The 17500-nt window shown below is 60.2% G+C and overlaps 5 protein-coding genes across 5 annotated transcripts; all 5 read left to right on the top strand.

Moving 5' to 3' along the window:
- Positions 1–187: 187 nt before the first annotated feature.
- On the top strand, positions 188–1018 carry LBRM_10_0850 (putative deaminase; the record flags this gene model as incomplete). Its single annotated transcript, XM_001562803.1, has 1 exon — positions 188–1018. One exon carries the CDS (start codon positions 188–190, stop codon positions 1016–1018), a length of 831 nt encoding a protein of 276 aa, XP_001562853.1.
- A 2262-nt stretch (positions 1019–3280) lies between these two features.
- AAT20 (putative amino acid transporter) lies at positions 3281–4732 on the top strand (the record flags this gene model as incomplete). The annotated part of the gene is made up of 1 exon (XM_001562802.1): positions 3281–4732. The coding sequence occupies one exon, from the start codon at positions 3281–3283 to the stop codon at positions 4730–4732; it is 1452 nt and encodes a 483-aa protein (XP_001562852.1).
- Positions 4733–5958: 1226 nt separating this feature from the next.
- On the top strand, positions 5959–8790 carry LBRM_10_0830 (conserved hypothetical protein; the record flags this gene model as incomplete). The annotated part of the gene is made up of 1 exon (XM_001562801.2): positions 5959–8790. The coding sequence occupies one exon, from the start codon at positions 5959–5961 to the stop codon at positions 8788–8790; it is 2832 nt and encodes a 943-aa protein (XP_001562851.2).
- An 882-nt stretch (positions 8791–9672) lies between these two features.
- Positions 9673–14805, top strand: LBRM_10_0820 (conserved hypothetical protein; the record flags this gene model as incomplete). Its single annotated transcript, XM_001562800.2, has 1 exon — positions 9673–14805. The coding sequence occupies one exon, from the start codon at positions 9673–9675 to the stop codon at positions 14803–14805; it is 5133 nt and encodes a 1710-aa protein (XP_001562850.2).
- A 1304-nt stretch (positions 14806–16109) lies between these two features.
- On the top strand, positions 16110–17258 carry LBRM_10_0810 (conserved hypothetical protein; the record flags this gene model as incomplete). The annotated part of the gene is made up of 1 exon (XM_001562799.2): positions 16110–17258. One exon carries the CDS (start codon positions 16110–16112, stop codon positions 17256–17258), a length of 1149 nt encoding a protein of 382 aa, XP_001562849.2.
- Between the last annotated feature and the right edge of the window lie 242 nt (positions 17259–17500).

Genomic DNA, 17500 nt, shown 5'->3' with positions numbered 1-17500 from the left:
CCCCATCCCACCACCACCACCACTTCTTAGAGTGCCCCCATTCTCTTTCACTGCGGCAATCGTGTGTCAGCAAACGTCCTCGCCACCTTCCCACTCACGCGCCGTCACTGCGCGGCGCCATAGTTTCCCATCCCGCCTACCCTTTGGAAGGGATAAAGAGGCGTACGTGACCTGATCTACCGCATTGATGTTGGTGCACTACGTCGACGCCTTTATGAGAGCGGCTCTCAGCGAGGCCGAGATGGCGCTTGAGGAGGGCGAAGTTCCAGTAGGATGCGTGCTGGTGCGCACGGACGCCAACGAAGCAGCATACATGAAGTTTGCGCTGCAGTCGCCAGATGCGATTACCGGTGCATCACCTCACACGGCCTCGTCGCTCAGCGATGACCAACTAGTGGAGTCCTGTATCGCTGCGCGCGGTCGTAATCAAACCAATCTACAACATCATGCGTTGGCCCATGCCGAGTTCATCGCCGCTGAGCAGCTGAGGGATGCTGCAACGAGGGGCGGTGATGCCAGCGCGGGTGCGAGCGCTAGTGAAGCAGGTGCTGCTGGAGGAACGAAGGACTTGGTGGAGTTAGCGAAGGAAAATCAGCTGACCTCCTCGTCGACAGTCACGCCTCTGTCGGACCTGGCTGAGTACGTGCTCTACGTCACCGTGGAGCCGTGCGTGATGTGCAGCGCAATGCTGCTGTACAACCGCATCGAGCACGTCTTTTTCGGGTGCCGCAACCCCCGCTTTGGCGGCAACGGCACGGTGCTGGCCCTGCACACACCGCTGTGTCTGCACGAGCCTTCAGAACCAGCTCAACCAGCAGCCCATGGGCCACGCCTCGTGGACACATCAAAGCGCTCGCCCAGCGCTCATGAAAATGGGAGCGAGTGTAGTGGGGCGTGGTGGCCCGGGTACGTGAGCGAGGGCGGCCATACGGAGGCAGAAGCCATCAGCCTCCTCCAACGCTTCTATGAGCGGGAAAACCCCAACGCACCGGGGCACAAGCGCCGCCGGAAGCCTTGACGGGTTTCGATCGCTCGCCCTCCCTGAGCGCCCTTGTAAGTATGCCTCTGAGGGTAAATAGGAAATGTTGATTGATGCAGCTGCTCTACGAAGCCAAACGCCAACGACGCATTCAAAGACACAGCCAACGACAGCACGTACGATCAAGGATGATGTACGTAGAAAGAGAGACAGTACCGTTGGTGAATCAGACCTCTTCGCTTCTTTCTCCTCTCACACGGGAACTCCTGGTGCATGCAACGCGCCTGCGCTAGCGCGGCATCCCTCGCGCGCTCCTGCGCCGTTCTTTCCGCCTCCTCTCTTACTTCGACAAAACTTCCTCTTCCTTCCCCCCTCCCCCCACCTTCGTTTCCTTCCCGCCCCACCTCACCCATCTCCCATGATGTACGTGCACAGGCACGCAGCTGCTACGCTTGTGCTTGTACTTGTCTGTGGTCCTAATCGAATCAAGGCGATCTAAACCTCCTTCTCCCCACCCCGCCCCTCAACGCCCTCCAATCCCCGTCGTCTCGCCCGATGCTCCCTTCTGCTGCGATGTTCTTTACAAAGGCCATCTTCCTCGTGTGCCTCTTAGCCTTCTTCTTTTATACAGTGCGCTTCACCTGCTGCGCCACCTTCACGGCAGTCACCCCGATGTCTCCCGCCGTCCAGCTCTTCAACAACGCCTATGCGGAGGAGCTCATGCAGTGCCTTCGACGGTACTAACTGGCATTGTATCACGCTGCGGTAGTTGAGGGTGGACATCAGCATCTGCAAGCGCCAGCTCTGCACCTCTCTCCTCCCCGCACCACCTCTCAACTGGGGTAGTGGCGGCGCTGTCGCTACCACGACTCTTCTCCGCTCATTTTCCTCCACCCGTTTGTGCTTGCGTAATGCCGTGGCGGCGCCCCGCGTGGTCTTGAATGGGTGGTGCGAGGAGGGAGGGCAGGGCGAATGGCAGGAGCAGTACTGCTGCTGCCTGCGTCATGTTTCGCACTGTGGAGGGGGGGGGGGGGGGCAGACTACTGCAACCACACTCGCACACGTGCACATGTGCACAAAGACTTCTCCCCTCAGTTGTCCACCACCGCCACCACCACCCCGTCCAACTTGCTTCTCAAGGGCAAAAGAAACCATCTTTCCTTCTGTGAGTGGAAGAGGCAAAAACGAGATCAGACACGCACGCGCGCGCGTAAAACTCACGTGTGTAGACGTGTTGCGCGAATCCTACTCGCGTGCTCGCGCCCCCGCTGCGCCTCTCCTCCTCACTCATCCCTCTTGTCACTGCGACAACCAAATCCAGCCTCTCCCCTTCACCGAGTCATGTACTTCATGTGCCTATGCCCTCTTCTAGCTCGATCGCTCCTTGCCTGCCACGATCTTCTCCTTTCCACGAACGCACAAACACACACGCACAGTCCCCGCTCTCTCACGCACACTCAGCAACCCACGCGATCTCACTAACGAGCTTTTTGGTGTCCGAAAGGAAAGTCATTTGCCGAGCGACGCTTTTATAAATAAACAAATAGTCCGAAACGATCTCCCACTTCTCTCCTCATTTTTCTTTTTCACCACGATCAGCGCCATCGCGCGTACGAAAGGTTGTGTGTGTGTGTGTGTGTGTTCCTCCTAGCACGTAGCTGTAGTGGTGACGTTGCTGACGGGCGAGCACGATTCGAATTCGTCTCTTCTCTCTTCTCCTCTTTTTCTTTATTCACTCGCGTGTTTGGCCTCGCCATCCGCTCGCTTCTTCCCCTCCCACCCTTCCCTTCCCTCCCTCCCTTCCATCCCCCTCATCCTCTTGAGTTCTTCTTTACGGTTTCTCCACCGCCCCTCCGCCCACCCAAGACGCCCTCTCTCGTTACTTCTCCTCTTCCTTCTCTTGCGCAGCAGAACGTGAGCTTAAGCGCCTGTGTGTTTTCTGTGTAAATCTCACTTTCTCTGTTTCCTTCCCTTCTTCTCTTGAATTGTGCCCCTCAGTTTGTTCCCCTTTTCCTTTGCCTTCCTCCCCCCCCCCTCTCTCTCTCTCTCTCTCGCGCGCGCGCGTCTTCCCCCTATCCCACCTCCCCACGCCCCCTTTCATTCTGACCGGGTGATACAAGGACAGACACACAGGCATCGTTTCTCGCAGCCGGTTGCGCGCCGCCTTCCTCCCCTCCCCTCCCCTCTCATCTCGTCTGGTCTCACCTCTGTATTTAGCCTTTCTTCTATACGCATTCGCCCTCTCGCCCCTCTCTTCCTCCCACCCCACCCCACCCCGTGTTGAGACACGTGTGCAGACGCATGAACGCCGCCTCGGAAAAAGAGCCCGCATATCCGGCGCTAATGGAGGACGAACGCCACAACAAAACCCTCGTCGAGGGTTTTGTAAACATGTCCACTGTGGAGATCGGGGGTAACGCGAACAATGACGACTTCTCCCCTGAGCAGGGCACGCAGAAGGTGCAGGAATATGTGGAAATGGATGAAGATGATGTTCCTAGTGGCAGCCTCGCCGCCGGCGAGCTGAAGGAGAACACAAACATCTACAAGTCTGCCTTCCATATCTTCAAGGCAAACGTCGGCACCGGTGTGTTCCTCCTGCCTACCTTCTACCCCGATGCAGGCTACGTTGTCTCTGTCATTCTCGCCATCTTCATCAGCGCTGCCGTCCTCGACTGTACGCTGCTGCTGCTGAATGTGAAGGTGACGATCAACCGGGGCGATGTGACCACCTACTCGCAGGTGTGCCGCTACGTGTGCGGCGTCGGCTTGGGCTGGTTCTTGTTTGTTGCCATGTGTCTTGCGCAGTTCGGCTTCTGCCTCATGTACTCCCAGCTGTTTGGTGAGACCATGAATGAACTCACCACGTTCAGTGGCTCCAAGTACGTGTGGGTGTCGCTGATGCTCATCATCAACTTCCCCATGACGTGCTTTTCGGACAACCTCTCGCTCCTCGCTATCGCCTCCATCATCGCGACCGTCAGCGTCTTCTACTCGCTCATCTGCTGCTTTGTGTCATCGATTATTCAGCTCAGCCAGGCTGGTGTGCACCCGGGCTGCAACGTCGCCGGCGACCGCATCCCTGTGGGCTGGTTCAACAACCTCGCCAACAACATGATGGTGCTGGAGGGCATCGCCATTGTCCTGCCGGTGCACGCCGCCTGCACGAAGAAGCGACTGGTGCCCATGATGGTGACCATTGTTCTCATCGGTGTGGTCACCTGGTATGTGTTGTTTGGTCTGACGGGCTACCTCGCCTACGGTGACTCCATGACTACCTCACTGGTGGCCAAGATGGAGCCCTCACCGTGGGGTACGAGCGTGCGCGTGTTCTTCGCGCTCAACCTCGTCTTTACATACCCGGTGCAGTTCATGTCAGCAATGCAGCTGATTGACCAGACGGTGAAGTGCAGGCCGCGTAGTTGGCTCGGACTTGCCCTTCGCCTCCTCGTCAACCTTATTATTTGGGCCCTGGCCATGGCGATGCCGACCTCGGCTGTGAACACCGTCGTCGCGTTCGTCGGTGCACTGCCGTCGGTGTGCATGGTGATGATCATACCGTCCATCCTCGCTATGCAGGTGGATTACGCCGTGGACCACCCCGATGAGAACCGGAACAAACTGCAGTACTGGAAGAAGATCTTCGTAACGACGCCGTGCTTCACCTTCAAGCGCCTCCGCTGCTACGTCTACCTGGTCTCGGCGCTGCTCATCATGGTCATCGGCACCTACAGTATCGCCGAGAAGCTATAAGGGTGAGGAGAGAGGGGGGCGCTGGTGAGCAGAAAGACATTCGCGCTTTGAGCCGTCATGTCTTCGCTAAGGTAAGCTTAGGTGTGCGGGCTGCGTGGGACCTACTCCACCGCCCGGTCGTTACCCGGGTATCGCATTCTTCGTGCTGGTCGGGTAAACGAATGCGAGCCCCTTTGACGACTTCGGGACACCACAGTGTGGAGCATATCAAGGTCCAGTGCCCCCACTCTCTGTGGGGAGGCCAGGCTGACGCCCGATCACTGCCAATGCCGAACCCACCTCTGGTACTGGCAGAGCCAAGCACCTCCGGTGTGGGGCGGTCAGGGTGATGCATCGCTGCTGATGTCGGCGCTGAGGTCATGGGTGGCGCTGCGCCGCAGAAACCTGAAAGAATGAAGACACTTTGTACCGTCCATACACGAAACGAGGCCTCAACGTCTCTCGAACGTATCTCACCCGGCCCTCGCCGCCTGTTGGTGTGGGGAACCTGAGCCACCCGAGGGATGCGTCACGTGGCGACCAACATCATGGGAGCGGCTGTGACGCGAGCTGCGAGGTGAGGAGCGGGTGGAGCTTGAGGCAGGCACAGTGCTCAGGTGACTGAGTCGGCATATTGCTGTAACACTTGTCTGCCACCGCTTCACACCACGCGATAGCCCTTCGACAAGCCGAGGTAGAGTGGAGTTTGACTCATGTGTTGTATGGCAGAGAGTGGACGTAGTGGATACGTTTCTCTTGTTCGGTCGTTGGACAGGTTTGTAACTGCGCTCGTGTGCTGGGTGAACTCGGATGCCACGACCTCAGGCTCCACCCCCCTCCCCATTTTATTCGATAAACGACAGAAAGGCACGCGCAGGTGAGCTCGATTTCTCGGGTACACAAGAAATTGAGATGAGGAGGGGATTAAGCGAGATGGAGGGGTGCAGCTTGCCTGCTGCTTCGGACGTTCGTCGGAGCGGCGTCTACGGTTGGTATCGCATCGGTGCAAGCGTGTGTGTACGCATGGGTGTAGACGTGTGTCACTGAGTGGCTGTGTACCGCTGCCGTCCCTCCTCCCCACCTCTGGTTTCTCTTCTTTGTGCTCCATCGGGTATGCTGCCCAGCTTGAGCGGCCTCTCCTCCTCTATGACCCCTCCTCTCCTCTCCTCTCCTCTCCTCTCGTACCGCAAAGTTCGTACACCCACAAATACTACGCAGTGGCGTCTTCCTAGTGCACAAGACGTGCCATGTCGCGCGTGCGCATTCTCAATCTACCAGCTGACTGCACAGAGGAACAGCTGAAGCAGCACCTCCTGCGCACGGCGCCGCGAGATGCACCGCTGCTGGAGATCACCGACGTGCAGTTCATTCGCAGACCTGCCACGGCCCTGGACCGGGATCACCACCACAAGCAGCGGCGGGGCTGCCTCAGCGCCGTAGCAGCGGCCAAGGCCCCCAAGATGATCCTCCGCATGGCCTTTGTCGGCTTCCGCACCTCGGCAGCGGGACACTTTGTCGCTCAATACTTCAACAGGTCCTTCTTCCGCAGTGCCTGCCTGAAAGTGGAGCTGGCAAAGGGGCTCAACGAGGTTGGCGTGACGCTGAATCAGCTGCGCAAGCAGAAGAAGAAGGAAGAAGAGAAGAGCAACAACACAAACAAAGCCAAATTGAGCTCTGGCGCCGCGGACGGCTCTCACGCCTCTGGACTCACCTCCTCCACAACGGCAGGTGAGCAGGCGACGACTCGCAAGCGTGCGCGCGACAATGACCGCGAGGATGGGAAGGACGGCGGTGACACTGGTAACACCACCGCAGACGACGACCTCGCACGCCGTCAACGCGAGTTTGTGGAGCTGCGAAGCAAAGCGACTGAGGGGCCAACCTGGGCAGCAGAGGTCCTCCTGGCCCCAGATAACACGCCGACCGCTTCGATGGGCAAAGAGGCGGAGAGGAAATGCGCTATGGACGAAAAGACGCAGCGGCATCGTAGACGCCAGAAGGCCGAGGGGCATGTCCCTGACGTCGGAAACACCGACGGCGAGAGCGAGGTCGAACAGGAGCGTTGGGCTTTGTCGAGGCAGCAGGCGCTGGGGGAGGTGAGCGACATGGACTTCCTGGCCAGACTCGCTGGTGCCCCGACGCACAACGCGGTGGATGCAGAAGAGACGGCGCGGCGAGAAGACGATGCGGACGTCGGCGCCTCTGTGAGCGAAGATGACGGCGACGGGAACATCCCTGCCACTTCTACAAACACCGATAGTTCTACGAAGTCGAAAGAGAAAGAGTTCGGCCATGTCGCCACCGCCACAACACACGAGGCGCAGGAAGAAATCGCGCGTGCATCGCACCGCATTCGCCTTGGCAACATCCCGTACATTGCCACCGAGGAACACCTGAAGCAGTTCGCCACCTCCCTCGTAGGGCCAGTGGAGGCGGTGCACATCCCCCTCACCAAAGACACGCGGCAGAACAAAGGTGCCGCCTTCGTGCGCTTTTTCTCCGCTGAGGACGCGGTGCGAGCGCTTCGGTTGTGCCGCGGTGCCATCCTCATGGGTCGCCTCCTCCGTGTCAGTGCTGCCGAAGAGGACCCCCACAGCAAGCGCGTGATGGAGCGAGAAGCTGCGCTTGCCTCCGCAGCAGCCGCTCAAGGCACGACCGATGCGCTGAGCAGGGCGAATCTTTCCGGATCCTCGCAGTTCAAGAAGCAGCGCGAGGCGGATCGCCGCGGCGGGGAGGCGGGCAAGGAGGGCGGAGGTGGACAAATAACGTGGAACACCATGTACATGAACAGTCACGCCGCTGTGGAGACGGTAGCGCAGCGGCTTGGCGTGCGGTCGGAGGATGTGGTTGGCGTCGGTGCCAAGGGTGCCGCTGTGCGCGCGGCCATTGCAGAGGCGTACCTGGCGAGCGAAGTCCAGCACGTGCTGAGTGACGAAGGGATTGCCTGTGATGTGCTGGAGGGCGCCACGCAGAACCTGCTCAAGTCGAGGTCAAACACGACCATCCTCGTAAAGAATCTTCAGCTGAAGGATGGAGGCGATGCAGCAGAGCTCACAAAGTTGTTTGTGCGCTTTGGCGTGCTCGAGACGTCGGCCTTCCCGTCGGCCGGGACGTTTGCCCTGTTCCGCTTCACGCACCCGCAAGATGCGCGTATCGCCTTCATGCGACTCTCCTATAAACTTTTCAAGGCGGCGCCGCTGTTCCTCGAGTGGGCGCCGGTCGGGGCCCTGATGGACGACGGCGAGGGCAGCAGTGCGGCGGCTACAGCTGCCGCGGACCTAGGGCTGGCGGTTGGACCATCCAGCGAGAGCGGTGCGAACGCCGACACCGACGACGCTGCTGCCGCGGCGGTCGCCAACGCAGTGGTGTACACGTTGTTTCTGACCAACATCCCCTTTCAAACAACCGAGGACGAGCTGCACGCCTTCCTGTTGGATGCGTGCCCGCGACTAGCCCGCGCGCCAGAGACGCTCATCAAGCGCCTCGTTCTCCAGCAGGTGCAAGGCCGCGCCTTTCTCACCGTGGCGGACCAGAGCACGCTCGCCTACTGTGTATCGAAGATCAACGGCAAGATCCTGGCAGGTCGCACTCTGTCGTGCGTCGTCAGCAAGCAGACAACACAGCTGCTGCAACAGGCACGTGTGATCGACACCACCTCGACAGCACAGGGCACTACCGGACAGTTCTCTGGAGCGAATGCGCGCGATGACAACGACGATGAGGCAGACGCCACCAAGACCGCCGTCCTCGCTCGACGTCGCGGCGTCACCTCGAGCGCTGCGACGTCGTCGGAGGTGCCGCCAGGCAGCGACCCGCAGAAGCTCATCGTCAAGAACCTCCCCTTCGAGGCGACCGAGAGGGACGTGCGCGAGCTCTTCTCCGCCTTCAGCGAGATCCGCTCGGTGCGTGTGCCACGCAAGAGCCACACCTTCTCCTCTCATCGCGAGAACAATCATCGTGGTTTTGCCTTCGTCGAGTTCCTCTCCGAGGTGGAGGCGGCACGTGCGCTGGAGACGCTCAAGTCGACACACCTCTACGGTCGGCACCTGGTGCTACAGTACGCAAAGCTTGACGGGTAGGCCCGCTATTCCACCTCTGTGCGTATGTGTCTGTGAGGCTTCTTCGCGAGTCCGCGTGGCTTCGCTGCTGTCGCCTCTGTTCTGCTTTGTCTGCCCGCTCGCTTGCTTCTAGCTGGGGGGAGGAGGAGGGCACGTCGAGTAAAAAAAAAAACGCACAACGTGCGTAACCGATTAAGACTTGGGAGGGAGAACGAAAGAAAAGGCTCTAAGGGAAGGAGGAGCGTATGTGTGTGTGTGTGTGTGTGCGACGAGGATGCTGGGGTCTGCCACGACCCAATGCGTCGGCGTCTCACACACACACACACACACACATACGCTCGCTCTTTAATTATCCGCCCTCTTTTTTCGTTTCTGACAGCTGCTGTGTGCGTGTGCGTGTGTGTGTGTATGTGTGTGTGTGGCCGAAAACGAAAGACACGTATCTGCACAAATTGTCCAACCGTCTGGGGGTGCAGAAGTTGATGGAGAGGATCAGAGGGAAACGACAGAAGCAGCAGCAGTGTCGTGCGCAGCGTTGCACGCCCTCCACACGCACACACACACACACACACACATCGCCACTAACTGCTCGCAGACGAAGCGGCGAAGAGTAAAATTAGGAGGGAAATCACAAATAAAGCAAAGGTTGATGCGCCCGCTGATGTGGTGAATTAGTGGGGAGGATGCGGAGCCCGTGGCGCATGCGCGAACGCCTTCCTCACAGAATGACGATACTGCGTACCTCCTTCGCATTAGTGCGGAGTGGCGAGCTGTGCAACGCTTCTCTCTCTCTCTGTTGAATCGTTGAGTCTTTTGCTTCGGCCTCACACACACACACACACACACCCGCCTCAACGCCCCAACTCGACTGTGACTGTTCTTCCGCCCCCGCCCCTCTTTCCCATGCACCTCATATATGCACCTCATACACACACACACAGGATCGCAATTACACCCACGAACACAGGCGCAATCGTAGCTCCAACGATGGAGAACCGCGTTGTGGCGCTGTCGGTGCTGGAGGATCTCATCCACTGGCCACTGCCGGATCGAAGCGGCTACGTCGCACTGCTACACGGGCCTGGCGAAGATGACGACAGTGGTGCCACTGCGGGGTTGGTGTCTGCCGGCGATGCGGAAGATCTCTCCAGAGAGCCGCGGCAGCGCAAGCAGGACCGCTACCGAGCTGTCCTGCTCCTGCCGCGCCTGTGCCACAGGCTCGGAAGCCGTTGGGCGGAGACTGAGATTGTGCCCTACCTGCTGCGATGTGTTGAAGAAGACGACGCGCAGCTGGCGCTGGTGGTCGGGATGGCAGTGCTCGGGGTGACGCTGCCTCGTCGCGCACCGCTGGGGCCTCCGATGGCGACGTCCAGCAGCGCAGGCTCCGACATCTTTGAACCCTTCCTATCCATCGAAGATGTGCAGCCGGTGTGCACGCTGCTCGCAGCCAGCAGTGCGGAGGAGACGCGGCAGTTCGTAGCACAGGTGGTGCTCCCCCACCTGTTCTTTGGTGTGGCACTGGAGCGCGACATCACGCTGGAGAGATGGGACCTCAAGTACGTGCCGCTCTCCGTATTGCAGGCAGACGTGACGGCCACAGCAACATCGATAGAGTCCGACGAAGCAGCAGAATACTTCGAAAGTGAGGGCAACAACCCGGGCGGGGCTGCCGGCGCGGTGGACAATAACGACGTCGACGATGGAGTGGCATCGACGGCGCGTCTTGTGGCAGCCGTGTGGAAGCAACTACTCCAGAAGCACCATCTCACCATGAGAGCGAGAGCCGCTGCAGCGCGTGCGTCGTCTGCGGCAGGCGCCGCGTCGTTCACTGCCAATGCGGGCATTCGACATGGCCCCAAGCCAAAAAGCACGACCACTGGCAGCGGCAACGATTCAAACACGTCATCAGCAGCTGACATCACCGACCCTCCTGCTCCTACGGAAGAAGACGTTCTCAAGCGCTGCTGCGCCCTTGCTGTTGAGGATGAGTCCGCGCAGTTCCTGTGGAGCGGGGGCTACACTGCCCTCACAGGACCGTGGTGCTTTGACGGTAGCGGTCGCCTCGCCTCCCTCTGCAACGGTGTGCGCGCCAGGGGTGCAGCTGGTGTGCGCGACGCTAATGCTCCGTGCAGCAGTGGCAACGGTGTCTGCTTCAGTAGTGCAATGGCGAGCTTCCGCTGCTTCCGCAGGCATCGCCGTCGTTTGGACAACGGGCAGGCGCTTCGATGGGTGCCGCCAGCGGCCTGCCTGCCGCTCTCTGGGGCTGATTTGGACCTCTACGGTGCCGCCTACGCCTCGGACACCGACAGCGGCGGCAGCGATGACTTCTTTTCGGTAAATGTACGAGCGCGGATGCTGGTGGCGGGTCTTGTCGAGTGGATGGACATGCTGCCCACACCAACAGCAGCCACAACCGCCACCGTCTCCAGCGGTGATGTGGGCACGACCACATCACCGCGACTGCACGCGGATGGAAGCCTCTCGCTCTTTGACTACCTGCGCTGCGATGGACGCCGCGATGTGCTGCGCAACCGGTGGCGCTCGCTGCTCAAGCTGCTTCAGAGTTTTCTGGAATCTCCGTATCCCGGCCCGGTGGCGGCAGCGGTGGAAACGATCAGCGGCTTGCTGCATGCGATCCAGGCAGCGCTCTGGGAAGCCGAACAGCACCACCAACAGCAACAGAGGGCCAAGTCAAGCAGCACCGGCGGCACCGACTCCCGTGCAACCCCTCTGAGATGTAAGGCCACATCAATAGACGCGGGAGCGGAAGCGGACACGTGGTCAGGGATCCGCGTACCAGCTGAACCGCTCCTGACCACGGCGGAGCTGCAGACGTTCATGTACCGCATGACGCGCCGCCACGTGGCATACTGTGTCGCTGCCGCCGTATCCGCACGCACAGTGGCAATGCCGCCCTCTCCAACCGCCGCCTCGATGAGGGTGCTGGCAGACAGTGTGAACCGTCTCATGCGCTCTGCTCTGGTCACGGCACAGGGGCTGCTAGCCGATCTTCTTCTGCGCCATCACGTTCTCATGAAGCTGGACGTGTACAGTGCCACTGGATCAACGACGACAGCAGCAACCCGTCACCACCGATCGGAGTTGGACGGTGGCTGCATGATGCTGCAAGTCGGCGTCGGCCCAAGCGAATCCCGTGTCGCTTCGTTCAGCGCGTGGGACGTCAGCTTCGCGTGTGCAGGCACCACTGCGGGTGCAGCCACTGCTGCCATCGCTAACATGCCCGATGACGTCACCTTCCTGATGACGCCCACACCCGCCGCTGACGGAACGACGGAGAAGGACAGCCCTAAGTGGCGGCCTGGCACCCTCAACGCTGTCTCCATATTTCGCCTCCACCGTCTTGTGCGCCGTGCACTGCTGCGCGCGCTGCCACTTTGCATTGATTTTCTGGGCATCTTCCACTCCTGCGCAGCTGCACGCGCGTTGTCGAACACAAGCCACAGCAGCACGGCCGCATCCGCCACCTCCGTCTTCTCCTTGGCAGCAGTGTGTCCGATGCTGCTGCAGATGCTAGTGCCGAGCAGCGCCCTTCCCCCGCTGCTGAACGTGCTTCGTGTCACCATCGAACTCCAGCAGCAGGCAGAAAAGGACCACGCATCTGCGGAGAAATACAGAGGTGAAGCAGCAGTGCTGACGCCGTCAGCGCGCCACGCCGATCCTACTGATCCAACGATGACGGCGCCCACCCTGTGGGCTGCTATGACTGCCGCTGGGTGCATGCTAGAGCTAGACACCACTGCGCCAGAGGCTCCGACCATGGTGGAGGAGAACCCCGCTTCCATAGACTTCGCTCTGCTCGAAGCCGCTCTGGATGCAGTGCAGCGCCTCATGGCCGAGGCAGCCGTACAACTTTCCGCCGCACCGCAGGCCGGCTCGCTCCGTGGCTCAACATACGTGAACGTTGCCAACGCGCCCCCCTCACACACTCTCGATGCTGTATGCGCGCAGCTCTTCATCCTCTTCGCCGCCTGTCTGCGCTGGGTACCGCGCTACACAAACTGGAAGGCGCGGTGGTTGATAGCACAGCGGCTTCCACGGCTGACCTCTAGCCTCTGTCTCTTTCTCGCCCGCATGTCTGAACTTGCCGAGGAGACTGACAACTTAATCTTTCCTGGGCCGACAGCACACCAGCTGCGTGCACAGACATGGCTGCTTCACACGGTGCGCCTCCTTACCTCTCTCTGGAGGTGCGCCGCGCCGTTTGGGGCGTCGCCCCTGAATGACCTGATAGACGATGAGGAAGTCGAGGTCCGTTGCCTCGCCGCGCGGTGCGCCGTGCGCTGCTTCGGTAGTGCAACGGAGGCTGTGCTGCGGCTGAGCTCCTCAGCGGGCACTGGTGGGGAGAAGGCGCGCGCCAAAGCGTGGGCCCCATCGCAGCAGTCTTTGCTGCTGCCTCTGCTACGCGAGCCACTTTTGCAGCTACTGGACGCCATCACGCAGTGCGTCCTTGTCGCTGTCAGTGACGACGATACACGCGTCCGCTGCCGCTCTGCCGAAGCCCTCGCTGGGCTATCCCGAACCTTGAGTCTCTTGGTGGTCGCAGATCCGTCGCTGCCGGCAGGGTCTGCCCCCGTTGCAACGACGAGAGATGAGGTAGAGACCTCTGTGTGGGCCCCCTACCTTCACTCCAACACGGACGCGCTCCTGCGGCTGATGACAGACGACAAACCCACAGTGCAGCTGGCCCTCGTCTCTCAACTCACCGACTTGCTGCTGATGCGCATGCGACAGCCACCTCACCAGAAGCGCCAAGGAGAGTGTCGCAACGGGCAGGCGCGGGGTCGGCTGGTTGATGGCAAGAGCGACGCTTCGTCGACCTCTAGCCTCCACAGGGACGTGGAGGAGAGCAGTGAAGGCGACGCAGGTGTGCCGCACCACAGCGCCGATGAGGTACAGTACGATGCCCTTCTTCAGTGCCTTCAGCAACTGGCCCAGCACGAGCTGTGGCGGTTGCGTGAGCAGTATGCAGTGCTCCTGGCCCACCTCTGTGGGTGTCTACTGCTGGCAGCCGCCGCTACCCCCGTGCCGGCATCAAACGGAAAGCACCAAACTGCGGAGCGAATTTCCTCCATGGACTTTAGCCTCGGCAATGCTGGACGCGTCTCCGGGGAGGGCAGCACCAACGAGACGACCCGCGGCTCCCTCTCTGATGCCGCTGTGATCGCTCTACAAGGCGGTGCAGACGCCGCCTTGTGGGTGCACACGCACCCGTTATATCAATTTGCTCGTACCGAGCTGCTGGCGTTACTGGTGGCGGTGCTCTTCGACAAGGTGAAGGCGGTCCGCGACGCTGCGCTCGACGCAGTGGAGCGGATGTGTTTGCAACTCGCGGTCGCGAGCGCCCGAGGTGCCGCCAGGCAGGGCAATGCGGAGAGGCAACTGGGCGTGGGCTACGGCACTGGCGACGCCAACACCCCTGCCAATGCCGCCTCCCTCAATGTGAACACACTCGTCGATGATGTACTCTGGCCGCGCATCCGCGCCTACGCCCCCGCGTGGGAGACCTACCTCAGCCGCAGTGCCCTCCTGCGCATTGCACTGCGGCTGAGAGTGGACAAGACCTCCGCGTTCATTCCGCTCCTGGATCAGCTTGCCCGCGATCCGGTACTGAACGTGCGCTTGGTGGTGGCGAAGACTATCTTGGAGGTGCTCTTCCTCAGCTCATCAGCGGTGCACGCCATATCGACGCCGACAGCGTTGCTGGACGCGAAAGATGACGAGGAGGCGAGCTTCAGCACGTCAACACCTGCGTCTGTGCCCTCCCACAAGCCGGAGCTACCCTCCGGCGCCATGGCATACAGCATCTTGATGAACAAGCCCGTACGTCCGCTTCTCGCTGGCCGCCGTAGTGGGTACGGTCCTGCTGGAGCCATCGCGGATTTCGTGTTGCCGCCCTTGCAGTTTGACGAGGAGGAGCGCACCGGCGTCATTCTCCAGATCCTGCGTCAGCTGCTCAAGGACCCCAGCTCGGACGTACGGGATGAGGCAGCCAAGGCGCTGAAGGTGTGCTTTTAGGCTCACCTAGATGCATTACAAGTCATGTGCCTCTGCACGTGAGCGTGTCTGTCTGCCTGCAGTCACCTCGGCATGCATAGACGAAAAGCTGAGGGCCTTTGCTTGGTTTTCCCTCTCCCTCCCTCCCTTTCTTCGCTGTGAGTGGAGCGAGCGAGACAAACATAGCCAGCCAGGCACAGTCACTCACTCGCACCGGCGTGTCAGCAATGGGCGTTGTAGGCATTTTCTCTGAGAGCCCTATTCCCTTTTAACTTGGGTGTATCTGCGTCTGTCTGCGTCTGTGTGTGGGAGAGGGGAGGGGGAGGCTGTGCTTTGGTGCCTCTCCCCTTTGAAGTGCAACGTTGGTCAAGCCCTCTCTCCCGCATTCTCTACGACTCCCCCTCCCCTTTATATCCATGCGCCCCACACCCACACCCCTGACTCGAACCTCGTCTCTACCCACCGTTCCTCACCCACAGGGACACACACACACACACGCGCGCGCGCGGTGATGTCCGTGGACATCACGGTTGAGTGGGAGGCGAAAGCGGTGGACAGCGAGAACCATGCGAACCTTAGCTGTGAATCGGACGCATCTCCCGCTTTGCTCTCCACAACACCATCGCAGCACCAGCAGAAAGGAGAGCGCCCCATCTCCAATCAAGGCACCGACGGCAGCGCCCGTCACACGGTCTCTTGATTCCACTCCGCCAGCGGCCACCCCTTGTTCTGACCCCATGCCTACCGGTGATTCAAGACGCAGATATGAACAATGGAAGACCAGCGACGTCGATGCTGATGTGGACGTAGACGACAGTACCAACAGCGAGCCGAGTACGGCACTCGCTTTTTCCCTCGCGTACCCGCCTGCGTAAGGGAGAGGAAGTGCACCTCTCCGCTTTGTCTCTCCAACGTAGAAGGGCTGCACGTGTGTGTGTGTGTGTGTGTGTGTGTGTGTGTGTGTGGCCTTCTCGCACGCACACGTACGCGAGACCACAGGGGAGAGGCGAGGGGGTCTACACGTAGTGAAGGATGAACTCTGGACGCATGTCCTAGACAGCTGGTCCCCCACCCTGTCACACTTACACCTCCCGATGAATTCATGCAGACCCCTCTCCTTGTTGCAGGCGGTGTCTGCCTTCTCGCAGTGCACACTACCTCGTCGCGAAGCATGCGAATCATCTCTGACTCTCCCTCTCCTCTTCTCGGTATTCTTTCCTCACCTACACTTACGTTCACCTCTCTCCCCCGCCCCCGCACCCGCACCCGCCACCGCCACCACCACTGCACGAGTGGCAGCTGGAACCACATAAACAAGCAACAACATGCTTCGCTTCCACGGCGTATGTGAAGTCGTAAGAACCGTCACCTCAGCCGCGCTGCCTCGTGTGACACACCCGAGCAGCACCTCTTCGCTGCCGTGCGTCTGTGCGGCGATGAAGGCAGAGGCAGCTTTCCTGCACGCGGCACCACCGATGGGGTTGGTAGCGACACTGATCTCTCAGCGCCAGTTCCGCTTTCCATCAGTGAACCTTCGTACGAGTCCTGTTAGCTGCAGCGAGACGCCGGCCCCGACCTTCCTGCGGAGGGCACGGCTCGCCACACCGTTCTTGCCGTCTCAGCACCCCATGCAGCACCGCTGGATACGCGTGAAGGGCCAGGAAAAGGGTCAGCAGCAACGGCAAGAGGGGGAAGACCGAAGTGCCGAGGAAGCCTGTAAGAAGGGCGAAGAACCGAATTCCAAGACAAACGGCGGCGGCGAAGGGAGCGATGGACAGAGCGACTCGTCCTCGAGGGGGAGCAAGAACAAGAAGGGTGGCAAGGGCCAAGCCAAGAAGAAGAGCTTCATGGACCACGTCCACGGCCTGCGTGACGACTACGCCAACTTTCCACACATCTACAACAGCGTCAACGCCATCAACTTCGTTGTCTTCACCGTCTTTTGCCTCTGCAGCACCGGTAGCAACACGGAGGAGCGCTGGTGGCTGGAGACGTTGGGGGTCGACAACACCGTTCGCCCGTGGACGTGGCTGCTGCACTCCTTCCTGACGAATAACTTCCTTGCCATGACATACGCAATGATGCTGCTGCACACCATGTGCCACCAAGTCCTGCCGACCCTGGGCTCCCGCGGACTGATGATGTACTGCGGCGGCGTCGCCACCCTCTCGGGTATGATAATGTGGCTGGGCAACTATCTCTACTATGGCGGCACGGCCGCCCCGGAGAAGCAGTTCGGCCCGTGGGACGTGATAGCGGCACTGTTTGTAATGGAATACGCTTACCACGGCGTGACACCGATGGCCATCTTGAATAGCTTCAGCGGCTGGATCAAGTATGCGTGCTGGGTAGGCGAGATCTGCATATTGTACTTCGACTGGCAGCCAACGCTGATCGGCACACTGGTTGGGCTGGCGCTGTGCAAGGGTGTACCTCGCTTTAAGGCGGTGAAACCGACGACTAAGGCGACCTAAAGACTAACAAGACAGAGAAGCGAAGATAAAGCGCTCCGAGGATGCGTGAAAGGAGAGGAAAGGGAAGAGGGAAGGGGGGGGGGGGTGTTGTGGCGTCGCTGTGTTCTTCGCAAGGACAAGCATGGTGGACGCTTGTCCAGCAGAGAGAAAAGCTTCCAGCGATGGTGCAAAGACAACGTGTGCGGCAATAGAGAGAAAGTGAGAAGCTCAGGCAGAGTGTTACTGTGCAACCCCGGACTCAC

This window comes from Leishmania braziliensis, chromosome 10, assembly GCF_000002845.2.
Source record: "Leishmania braziliensis MHOM/BR/75/M2904 complete genome, chromosome 10".
In the NCBI taxonomy this organism is placed as follows: Eukaryota; Euglenozoa; class Kinetoplastea; order Trypanosomatida; family Trypanosomatidae; genus Leishmania; species Leishmania braziliensis.
The sequence above is the reverse complement of the archived record's forward strand: the minus strand, read 5'-3'. Positions and strand labels throughout refer to the sequence as shown.